Below are 13,319 nucleotides of genomic sequence, written 5' to 3' on the forward strand. Positions count from 1 at the left end.
AGAAAGAGAGAAGGAAAGAGAGCGAAAGAAGCAAACAGAGAGAGGGAAGAAGAAAGAGAGAAAGAGAGAAAGAGAAAGAAACATTGTCGGCAAAGAAGAAAAGAAAGAGAGGAGCGACGCCCAGAAGAAGAAAGAGAGAAGGGAGAGCTGTGGGCCAAGAAAGGAAGAAAGAGAGAAAGAAAAAAGAGAAGAGGAAGAAGAAGAAAGAAAAAGAAGAGAAAAGAATCTTAGAGAGAATGGAAAGAACTAGCACCGTTAGAGAAAGAAAGTGAGAAAGGAAAGTAAAGAGAGAGAAAAGGAAAAAAGCTTATAAAGCTAGGTGAGTGGGCAAAACGGTGTCATTTTGCTGGTGAGGACTTGGTGCTAGAAAAGAGTTGAGAACGACGCTGTTTCGAAGAAGGAAGGCTAAACCTTTGGTAAGATTTAAATCCTTAATTTATTGGGTTGTTATGTGGTATTTGTGTTGATTGTTTCAAGTTAGGAAATATTCATAATATGACTTTATATTAATGAAAATAAAGTAATAGATATAAAGTGTATTAATGTTGTAGTATGAATTAAAAAATACTAGAAGAAAAAAATCATTGAAGAAGAAAGTATAAAAAAATAGATAATTACTATAAGAAAATGTTGAAATATAAAAAGGAATGGGATGGATAGGAAAATATAGAAATTATTATAAAGTTAGGCAAAAAAAAAATTCTTGGATATTATGTAGTTATGAAAATGTATACAAGAATAAAAATATACATATAAGGAAATTATGAATGAAAGTGAATTTGGAGAAATGAAAATTTGAAGAATGTATTAGAATAAAATATGTAATTGTTAAATTATTTTTAAAAATTAGCTTTATAAAATGAATGGAGTTATAAACAAAAAGAGACTTAAAATGGGGGGCAAGGTGAAGAATTATTCATACAAATAAGATAAATATTTAATTCAAACCGATGATGGGATTTTCTTTCGGAACTCGAGGAGTCGCAATTTCTAAAGAAATTCTCCCTAGGTTTGAGAATTAAATTAGGACTCCACTAATACAATGGGAGGGTCCTAATTCTAAAATCTTGGTGTTTATAATTTTTAGGTAAAAATTATTATACAATAAGTTAGTCAAAATATAGAAATGAATATAATAAACATAAAAGAACAAATAGCATATGCTTGTCAAAAGATAAATATAAAAATTACAAGAAAATACTAATTAAATATTAAGATATTTGATAATGGAAATTCATAATAGTGAGTGTATTTAAGGTAAACACTAGGTGAACAAAATATATAATAAAAGGGGTGACATTGAATCAAAATTGTATCTAATTATGAAATAAGATGTCTTACTAAGCATACACTTAGATAACACATAAACATATTTATAATCCATGATATACATATTTATAAAGAAAAATGATAGAAAAGGGAAGTCTTAAAGAAATAAAAAAGATACATGAGGATTCAAGAATAAAATAATGAATTTCATAAGCATAACATGTGTCATAGTTGCATTGTAGAATGTCATGGCATATAGATATATTCTGTATTTGAGTATAAGCCCGATGATGGGACTTTCTGAGGAAGCTTGCAAAGGTGAGTTTCTCTGATAAACTCCCTAGGTGAGAAAGTACCCCCAAATACCACCAGTACGATGGGAGGGCTCGGAGAGATATCTTTGATAAAAAGCTTTTGCTCGCATTAGGATTTGCTTTCACGAAAATACTGTTTTTACTCGTAAACGATTGTCTCGATGATGGGATTTACCTAGTAAACTTGCAAAGGCAAGTTTCTAAAGTATTTCCCTAGGTGAGAGAATACTCTCGAATCCCACCAGTATGATGGGCGAATTCAAAAAGTATGCTCAACAAAAGATTTTTGTTTGACATTATCTCGATTTTATGCCATGCATTTCACAATTGCATTACGTATACGTCAAACCTGTAAAATATTTTAACTTAATTAATAGAATAAAAAACAAATTAAATAAATAACAATTAAGGAAATATAAGAATAAAATTAATGGGTTAGGATAATGTATGATTAAATGGTACCGTTTGTGGAACGAGCGTCACGGGAGTACTAACCCTTCCCTATGTGTAATCGTCCTCCCGAACCCAACTAAAAAAAAATACATAAACCAGTTTACCGTTCTTTCGACAAACCTAAATTTAATTTAGGATTTCGTCGAATTGAACAAATTTATTAGGTAGCCAATCACACTTAGGTAAAAAAAAAGATTGGTGGCGACTCCCAAATCACTCAATGTCTAGCGGATGGGTTCTCGGACCCGGCACATTACGACACTTACTTAGTCAACAAGGCGGTGTTTGGCAAGGCAACGATCCCAATGACACTAGGGTTGGCAATTCAGTCATGGATGTGAATACCTTTTTAAATTTCTTCGAAAGTCTCTTTGTTTCAGCTTTTATGTCATTCTCTCTTACCGTTGCCATACTCCAACTTGTTACTGGTAGTAGTGTCATCGCGATTTTGGCTGAAGTACTAAAGGTACTTCTAACCTGATCCTTATATTATGCGTGGTGGACTATAAGACCAGCTCATGATATATATATACAGCAAGGATTCAGATGATGCAGGGCTCGTGATCGCTTTGCTTATTTTTTCATTATTGGAAGCCAGCAGATGGTTCTTTAAAATTTTCAAGAGATTGTATTTGAACTATCGAATGTAAATGGAGATTGAACCATGAAATGTACAAGGAAGATTTACTCACACATCGGCGTGTCTTTTTATATTTTCATGTTTGATTATTATTTTGACTTTTTAATGATTAACATAGTATCATGCGTTGATTTTTTGTGAGAATACACTTAATGCCAATTAAAGTCTGTTGCCATTATAAACAGACCTGAGACTTTAAATCTTCATTATAAAGCTTTCACTCGACGTACCACGAGAATAACAAATAGTTAATGCTATATAAATTAAACAAATAATTGGGCATTATTAATTAATTTGAAATTTGGTATGCATGATTTACCTGAATAGAACATGAAATCTAACCATTAGATTAACATAATGAAAATTAAAAGCCTAAATAGATATGAAAATGTAAAAACTCAAATAATTTTACACCCATCTAAGTGGATCCTTCTTCCTAATGTAACTACACTACTAAATTTCTGGCCCATTTTGAGATATTCTAAAATGAAAAAGTATTTATTTACATAAGCGTTAAATTAAAACGTTTTACACTTTTCTTTTAATTTTGAGATATCCTTTGATACATAGAGGATGATTCTTTGCGGCAACATTTGGCACGTCTATTATGTCTAAAATGATGAAAGAAAACCTTGTGTTATTGCAACACTAACAAAAACGCTTGTGCTATGTTTAAAAAGTGAAGATAAAAATTAAAAAAAATTCCAGCATTAATATTAATGAGACACATGTCGAGTAACTATTATAAAAATTAATATATTAACAATTGTTGCACCATAATTGTTTGATCAAAATTATGAATTATATAATCCATCAAAATATTATATGAAACTTATCGTTATAAGTGATGGATTTGTACATAATTGTAAGTGATATCTTTCCTAAAGGAAGTGATAATAAACGCATTATAATAAATAGTTATCATAATTGAATTGTGCTAATAATTATTGTAGCTAATATAATTTTTAATCAATAGAATGTTGGTGTTTGTGAAACAAAGCCAATGCGTATGCGCATATATTTGTTTAATTGGGTAAAAGCTTTCTCTTCAAACCATTTAAATACCAAAATGCTAATTAAACTACAATGACGAAAACATTCAAACATTTAACTTATTAATTGATACATAACTCCTTACTTAAATAGTAAAATTTGAATTTTCCTCTTCCAATTATAATAAAAAAAATACACCGAAGAGAAAAGAGAACATTGGTCAATCAAAGCAAAGGCCTACCATTCTTTTGGTAGGACCCATGCCGCGAAAAGATGGAAAGAATTAACTTTTGTTGCTGCTTGCTTTGCCAAAAGCTACAAGTTTCCGTAAACAAGATACACAAAATCAATAAGGGCCCTCATGCTATCATTTTTTGCTTGCTGTTGTCTTTTTCTTTTCTTTTCAAAATTTTTGAAAGCATAAAACATGTTTCGTAAGTATTATTGTTACATATCGAGAACAAATACTTAAAATTGTTGTAAACATAATAATTCAAAATTAAATAAAATAAATTTATAATAATTAAATAAAAGTAATAATATATTTAATAATCAAAATTATGTTATTTAAGTAATATAATTTACATAATATTAAATAATATTATATATCAATAATTATTTAATCATATTAGATTTATTACCATTTAAATAATACTATAATTAAATAAATTACCAAATATGATTAGAAAATAATAAATATGTTAGCTTTATTAGAAAATAATAATAATAATAGCCACACATTTCCTTGTTTCACTCTAAGAAACCAAACTTTCTTTTATCTACTCTCAAGAATCCTCATCGGTCAATCCTATGGCGATGGAAAGGTTGAGAAGGGCTGCTGAAGCAGGAGATATCGATGAATTGTATAACAGTATTGGGGAAGATGCAGATGTCTTGAGGCGCTATGATGATGTAGAATTTGCTGATACTCCACTACACGTAGCTGCAGAGAGGGGCCATGCTGATTTTGCAATAGCGATCATGTACTTAAAGCCATCATTTGCTAGGAAGCTGAACCAAGGCGTCTTTAGCCCCATTCACCTTGCCTTGCAACAAGGGCACACGTCGACGGTTCTTCGTCTCCTGGAGGTTGACAAAGATCTTGTTCGCGTCAAAGGGAAACAGGGCTACACTGCTTTTCACTTCGTGGTTGAGAACGAGAGCCTTGAACTTTTGGCTCAATTTCTCAAAGGTTGTCCGGCATGCATCGAAGATGTAACAATTCAAAAGAAGACTGCCTTACATATTGCAGCAGAAAAACATAGATTTGAAGCTCTTGAAATCCTTGTGCGGTGGCTTGAAAAGACTCATCTCTACGGCAAAGTTTCAAGAAAGCACCTATTGAATGCAAAAGATACAGATGGCAACACGGTGTTACATATAGCCGCTTCCCATATTCAACCCAAGGTAATAATATTTAACATCTCATTTTCGTTATCAACAATATTATATATTATACATGTCAATAAATCTTGGCTTTGGTTGATATATTTGTTTAGATGATCGGGCTGTTATTAGACTGTAAGGTGGATACGAAGGCGGTTAATTTAGAAAATTTGATTGCTTTAAACGTCCTTGAGCGCCAAAGGGATGGTGTAATTGAAGACAAAGAGATATGTTTGAAGATTCTAAGCGATACGGAAGGTTCTGCTGGTTTGAGTGCTTTATTCAAACCTAAAGCTAAAGCTGAACCCTTACACGAGAAGTTTAGATCAAGGATCACATTTCTGGAGAAAGCAGCAATTCGAGCATTGGGGCCAATCATGAACATGTCGGTTGAGAGTATGAATGCATTCCTAGTAGCGTTAGCACTGATTATAACAGCCACTTTTGAATCCTTACTCAGTCCACCGGGCGGTGTTTGGCAAGGCAACGATCCCAATGGCACTAGGGTTGGCAATTCAGTCATGGATGTGAATACCTTTTTAAATTTCTTCGGGAGTCTCTTTTGTTTGGCTTTTATGTCATTCTCTCTTACCATTGCCATACTCCAACTTGCTACTGGTAGTAGTGTCATCGCGATTCTGGCTGAAGTACTAATGGTACTTCTAATCCGATCCTTATATTATGCGTGGTGGACTATAAGACCAGCTCATGATATATATATATACAGCAAGGATCCAGATATTGCAGGGCTCGTGATCGCTTTGCTTATTTTTTCAGTATTGGAAGCCAACAGATGGCTCTTTAAAATTTTCAAGAGATTGTATTTGAACCATCGAATGTAAACGGAGATTGAACCATGGAATGTACAAGGAAGATTCACTCACGCACCGGCGTGTCTTTTTATATTTTCATGTTCGATTATTATTTTGACTTTTTAATGAAAAACATAGTATCATGCATTGATTTCCTATGAGAATACACTTAATGCCAATTAAAGTCTATTGCCATTATAAACAGACTTGAGACTTTAAACTTTCGTTATAAAGCTTTCACTCGACGTACCACCCAGAATAACAAATAGTTAATGCTATATAAATTAAACAAATAATTGGACATTATTAGTTAGTTTGAAAATTGGTATGCATGATTTACCTAATTAGAATATGTAATCTAACCTTTAGACTAACATAATGAAAATTTAAAGTGTAAATAGATATGAAAATGTAAAAGCTCAAATAATTTTACACCCATCTAAGTGGATCCTTCTACCTAAAATAATTATACTACTAAATTTCTGGCACATTTTGAGATATTCTAAAATGAAAAAGGATTTATTTACATAAGCGTTAAATTAAAACGTTTTATACTTTTCTTTTAATGGTTGATTTTAATAAGATCCGAGGTTGAGTATATATTATTAGTTTATTACAAAACAATAAAATATGGACCATTAGGTTCAAATACAATCTTTTGAAAAGTTTAAAGAAGCATCTGCTAGCTTCAAGTTCCACGCTATATATTAAAGTAATTATAGTTAAAGTTAATAAAGTACAAAGCCAAAAGAATAAAAAACAGATATTGATCCTATGACATGTTGACATTATGCAGCTTTTTGGTCCCCATTCTTCCGTACAACCTTCATTTTCTCTGCACTTGGGCCATTCCATATAGAATATTAAAAAAATTGCCCTTGTTACTTTTTTTTATATATTATAAAAATCTCAATATAATTATATATTATCCATTGATAAATAGAGGATGATTCTTTGCGGCAACATTTGGCGCGTCTATTATGTCTAAAATGATGAAAGAAAACCTTGTGTTATTGCAACACTAACAAAAAAAAAAAACGCCTGTGTTATGTCTAAAAAGTGAAGATAAAAATTAAAAAAAAAAAACAATTCCAGCATTAATATTAATGAGACACATATCAAGCAACTATATATGAAATTCCTTATGTTTGTATATATTTATAAATCTGCTTGCATATAAAAATTAATATGTTAACAATTGTCGCAGCATAATTGTTTAATCAAAATTATGAATTATATAAACTCCATCAAAATATTATAAGAAACTTACTGTTATAAGTGATGAATTTGTATATAATTGTAAGTGATATCTTTCCTAAAGAAAGTGATAATAAACGCATTATAATAAATAGTTAACATAATTGAATTGTGATAATAATTCTTAATCAATAGGATGTTGGTGTTTGTGAAACAAAGCCAATGCGTTTGGGCATATATTTGTTTAATTGGGTACTTGATTCAAAAGCTTTCTCTTCAAACCATTTAAATACCAAACTGCTAGTGAAGCTACACCGAAGAGAAAAGAGAACATTGGCCAATCAAAGCAAAGGCCTACCATTCTTTTGGTAGGACACATGCATGCCATGAAAAGATGGCAAGAATTAACTTTTGTTGGTGCTTGCTTTGCCAAAAGCTACAAGTTTCCACATACGAGATACACGAAATCAATAAGGGCCTCATGATATAATTTTTTGCTGGCGGTTGTCTTTTTCTTTTCTTTTCAAAATTTTTGAAAACATAAAACATGCTTCGTAAGTATTATTGTACGTTACATATTGAGAACAAATATTTAAAATTGTTGAAAATATAATAATTCAAAATTAAATAAAAAAAATTAATAATAATTAAATACAAGTAATAATATATTTAATGCTCAAAATTATATTATTTAAGTAATATAATTTCCATAATATTAAATAATATTATATATCAATAATTATTTAATCATATTAGATTTATTACCATTTAAATAATACTATAATTAAAAAAATTATCAAATTAGCAAATATGATTAGAAAATAATAAATATGTTAGCTTTATTAGCTTTAAAGTGATAATAGTTTTGAGATGACAAAAATGATCAAAATTGCTTCAATGAATTTTGAACTTGTTGAATAAGTTTTAAACTTAAGTTATTCATGTTAAAAACTCCCATATATTTACTTTTGAAATAACTAAGTGTTTTTATGTGAAAAAGAATCTAAAACAAGGTTTTTGTCAAAACTTAAGCTACAGGGATCAAAATGACAGTTATCTATGATGAAACTTTGCCAGGCTTTGTTTTAATAGTTAGAAGGATGTTTTGTATCCCTTAGGTTCAAGGTTCAAGTTTATCACTATATGTTTTGTTGATTTCTTTGATTTTTTCATTAATTTTATCTTGAATAATATTTAACAAAATTGTGCAACTTCAATAATATTTAGATAATCAAAAGTTGTAAGGTAATTAATTTTTACTTGTTGGCTCTAATGATATATTTTTTAAGTGATTTTTACATTGCGTTCAAGATTACGATGCAATATAATTCTCTCCTTTCCAACTAGAAGTTTTCATATTGAAATTTCAGATTTGGGTCATTTGATATCCTCTTACAATCGAGAATAAGGGTGAAAAAATAATCCCAAACCTGCTCTTAATTGACCAAGAAGAGTAGAAGAAGATGATGGAGGGAGTTGAAGAGAGAGAAAAAATTGTATTTATCTTTAAGGTTTTTCTTAAAGAAAATTAGTAATATTTAGTTTATTAGATGCAAAATGCTGCCACCTAATGAGATAAAATTAAAATTCTTTAGAGACTTAAAATTAAATGCTAAAATTTTTTTAATGATTAATTAAATAAAAAATAAAATATTTTCACTTTTTTCTCAAAAATCCCTTTCACATTTTTAGGTTCTTTTCTTTTCTTCCTTAGGAATTCAAAATAATTTTTTTAAAACCCGAAGAAAGAGAAATTACTGAAACCCTTGAAGAGAGACTGAAAACTTTGGTGGGGATTTTGGGTTTTTGTTGAATGAATAGAAATTCGTAGCAAAACACCGCATCGAAACTCTAAGAGAGAGAAATTATTGAAACCCTAAAAGATTGAGGAATTTGGTAAGAGTATTTTGTTTTTTTGTTGAAAGAGTAAGAATTAAAATACATAGAAATCACTTAAAAAATACATCACCAAAATGCCCAAGTAAAAATTACCTTGAAATATTTAATTATTTGTTGCACAATTTTGCTGAGTCAAAATTTTACCTAATTTTAATTGAAGAAGAAGAGGAAAACAAGATGATGAAGTTGGAGAGAGAAGAAAGAGGACAACAAGAAAAGCGAGAAAAAAAGAATTTTTTTATTTTTATTTACTTTTTTCAAGAAAATTACTAATATTTAATTTTAATTCTTTAAAAATTTTAATTCTACCTTATCAATTAAGTGACAACATTTGGTGTCACGACCCGTTACTCCCCTCGAGCCCGTGACAACCGTCGCAACGTCCTAGTAGACATTCATTACCCGAAGTGCCAACCGGAACCTCGTAAGGCTTTGGTACCATTTTTCTCATCTCCCCTGTGAGTAATCATCGCCAAACCTCATTTTTAAAGAATTTAAAGCTTTTTTCCTTTCAAAACCGTGGAAAAATAATTTTCGCCTCACAGGGGCGTTTTAGTCATTTTTTCTCAAAATTTTTCGAACCCGACTAAAAATGTAGTAGATGAGTGCAAAACACATATTTCATGATTTAAAATAATTTTGAGTGTCTAAAACATTTATTAAAAATGATATTGCAACTATTTGAATAAAATAAAAATATTCAACAAAATATTCTAATTTCTTGTAAAACAATATTTATAGAGTCATCGGTAATTATTTTTTTTTGTAATGTAAAAGCTAAATAAATTCATACGTACTATAATACAGATAACCGGGATATGAAATTTACTTTACAGTGACTCGTGGGCCCACAAGGAACAAAAGTGCACAAAGGCAGTAAACCTACAGTTTTTGGAGTAGCAAAGCCGACTATAGCCTTCGACGATATCAGCTATCTGCACACTATCTTGAGCTTGAAATTGGTGGAAAGAAGGGTGGTGAGATTATATAATCCCAGTGAGTAAACAAATACCATCTAAAATATTTAAAGCCGCGTAAATGGAGACAATTAAAATAAATCATCATACTGTAATTTCATTACCTTTCAACTTATTTCAACCAAATAAACAACTAGGCTTATGATTTCTTGAAAAGCTTGGCTTGTGCCAAAAATCATTCTCATACTCAGTTATCAGGGATGCCTTGATCGAGGGCTATCCCAATCGAGTCTGCCAAGGCTGTTAAAAAGTCATGTATGCATAAATTATGTTTTTATTTTGAAAACATAGTCGTTCCTTGGCATTGGTTGAGTTCACCCTCACGTGGTGGTTCGGCGTGAAGTGAACTCTAAAAGTGTTAGCCTCAGGAGTTATCCACCCGCGCCTTTCATACTGAGGTAAGATATAATGGGGTTTACCGTGCCCCTTTAATAGGCTGGTCTACGGAACCCCGCCCACTATAGTAAGCTCATCATTATCCCACCATTCAATAAAATTCAATAACATGATATGACAATTATTGTAATTCACAGCCTTTCAAGGCTAAATACACAATTCATATATTTCAACACAAATACCAATTCAGTCATTCATGCAAATATTGTCATAAGCCAGTCAATTTAAACCATGAATTTACAACACTTCAAATGGTCTCCAGTTACTTTATTTTCAAAGTCATCATTAAATTTTAAGACAATTTATAAAATCATTTTATTTAAACACGTTTTGTTTGTAAAACAAAAAGATTTACCATTTAAACTCATTTTCCATAAAATCTACAAAATCAAATAAAAACCACTCTAGATATTTAAGATGATAGTAAGGTTACTCACTGTACTAGGAGTTCGATATACTCCTATTCTCGATCTTCGGGCATAATCTTTTTACCCTTGTTAGAGGGCTCACCACCTATACATCATACGTGACACGAATTTCAATAAATTGTGTCAATTTATCATAAACTATTTCAGGCTCTCTAAATCTAAATGAATGCATGCGATGGGATGCAAAATGTCCGATTAATCACTTAAATGTGATATTCAACCTAAGTCACACTATACTCGGTCTAATCGGCTAAAATCTCCAATTTAACTCCAAATCAATTCTTCTCACTTTCTACACTCCAATTATACCTAAATTACCTCAGTGACTGTGAATGAGATTCAATTTATCAGTCTCGGGTCAATAATCACACATGTTTATACGTTAAGGCAAAATTCAGATTTTCACACCAAAATTTCTCATTTAATTTCCAGCCTCACCAAACATCAAATATCACCAAAATATCATGAAATATCATCAATTTCAGCCACAATATCCTCCCTAGAAAATTTGGCCAATGATGGGTAATGGGAGAAAATGAATTTTTCTTGTTGGTTTGTTTCTAGACATGATAAACTAACTAAAAACACTAACATAACTTAGAATCAAATCAATCCAACTTCATTCTCTCTCCATACCCATTCCAACCAGCCATGAATTCACCATGAAAACATGAAATCTAACCATGAAAAATGAAAAAGAAAGCATGGGTAGTGTAAATCACAAGTCAAAATCAAGAAATTTTACCTTTATTAGCTTAATCCCTTGAAATCCCACACTTTTTCTTCAATTTTCCCACCTAGGGTTCTTGTTTTTTTCCTTTCCTCCTTTGTTCTTCTTTGGCCGGCCATATCAATGAGAAATGGGCTGATTTTGTATTAATTTTAAAGCTAAATATTTAATGGTTATAAATATGCCATGTGTCATCATTTCATTGGTCCATTTTTTTTCTTAACTATTAAGCTTTCTCTCTCCACCATATAAATTGATTCAATTATCCATGATAAAATTGGATAAAATTCATATGCTGGACAAGTGTTCTGGTGGTGGAAAATTACTGTTTTGCCCCTAGGGTGGTAAAATTATCATTTTACCCCTATACTCCAAAAAAATACCAAAATTATAATTTTTCACTTCTCAACCTCAAATCACACTCCAATAAGTCAAATATGATCAAAATCTTTGAAAAAAGTTCCCCATTTTGTCCTCGAGTGGGAAAATTACCATTTTACCCCTAGATGGTGAAATTCCCTGTTTGACTCCAAATTGATCCTCGAACTCCAAATCACTATATTAAACCATTCTAGGACTTTAAAATTCTTAATTTCCTCTTAAATTATCTATTTGATCTAGTTCGAGGCTTAAATCAACTATGTTGTACCTCTAGGTACAGTACCGACTTTTGTCGATTTTTCGGGCCTCTCTTAGTATGTAAACATTCAGTCAATCACATGCATGTCATGACAAGTATTTTACAGAGTCAGGCTTGACATATTCTCCCCCACTTGGATCAACCATATGATCCTTCTTCATGACTGATTTCGACATCCGGCTAAATATTAATATTTTAATATTATTTTATTAATAAAATATTATTTTATTCTAAAAATTTTATCTTGTCTCTTTGGTTCCCAAAGTTTCTTATTATGCCTCAATTCGGATCTGACCAACTTTATTTATCACCATATCAAAGTATAGGGCATTTCAATCTCCCCCACTTAAACAGAATTCGTCCTCGAATTCACATCGATGTTACGTTATCAATCTCCTTCTATGATCCTATTCCTTTTTCCTTCTATAGGGACATTCAATTTATTTATCTCGTTCACTTTCAGTTCAATTAAATGCTTTTATTTATGGCAATTATCATCCTTTGAAGCCAGATCTGTAGTACCTTTCACAATCATGATTTCTTATATCGAGTCACTAAGCATACCTTTATCACCCTTATTAAATTTGAACCATAACTTCATCTGAATTATACCGATTTCGATCACATATCATTCTTACTTATGTATACCTAATCATCATTTTATTAATTTGCTCCATGCCAAATTTCTCAACCTTAATTCATTCATCTTATACTGGTCCATACCCTTCCTTTAATAGAGTTCCATTAAGAACTTAAACAATTCAAGTTTTACCTTCAAAGTCACTCATAACTTTAATCGTTTATTGCATGGCCGATAACACTTTAGCTCACTGACCTCTTTAGACACTATTTCAAAATCTCCCAATTATTGAGAACAATTCTTTACCTTAGTTAGTCAAATTATCAATTTCATATATACATATGTACATGCATTTTCAAATGCCAACATCTCTCATTATGTATAGGGATCCATGTGTTCACATGCCTTGGACTACATTCCCCTTTATTCATCCACATCCCAATCCTAGTTTCAATATAATAATTCTTATAGTGCATGTCAACCTTCTTATTATACTTGCGTATAACTTCATATCATTTATATCATTTCCAACCATATGCTTGAGTTTTATCATGCTATATCCTCACATCACAATGTCATTAATCACATCTCACTTACTAAATGTC

At 31.0% G+C, this 13,319-nt stretch overlaps 1 protein-coding gene across 1 annotated transcript; it reads left to right on the plus strand.

The window, feature by feature from the left end:
- Nucleotides 1–4,479: 4,479 nt before the first annotated feature.
- LOC108663872 (ankyrin repeat-containing protein At5g02620-like) lies at nt 4,480–5,998 on the plus strand. The gene is made up of 2 exons (XM_018129763.1): nt 4,480–5,076; nt 5,169–5,998. Exons 1-2 carry the CDS (start codon nt 4,480–4,482, stop codon nt 5,895–5,897), a joined length of 1,326 nt encoding a protein of 441 aa, XP_017985252.1. The 3' UTR covers nt 5,898–5,998.
- Nucleotides 5,999–13,319: the final 7,321 nt, after the last annotated feature.

Source organism: Theobroma cacao, unplaced genomic scaffold, assembly GCF_000208745.1.
Source record: "Theobroma cacao cultivar B97-61/B2 unplaced genomic scaffold, Criollo_cocoa_genome_V2, whole genome shotgun sequence".
Lineage (NCBI taxonomy): Eukaryota > Viridiplantae > Streptophyta > Magnoliopsida > Malvales > Malvaceae > Theobroma > Theobroma cacao.

Coding starts and splice junctions, on each gene's coding strand:
- LOC108663872 (XM_018129763.1), top strand. CDS start 4,480: ATGGCGATGGAAAGGTTGAGAAGGGCTGCTGAAGCAGGAGATATCGAT. Junction 5,077..5,168: donor CTTCCCATATTCAACCCAAG/GTAATAATATTT, acceptor ATATTTGTTTAG/ATGATCGGGCTGTTATTAGA.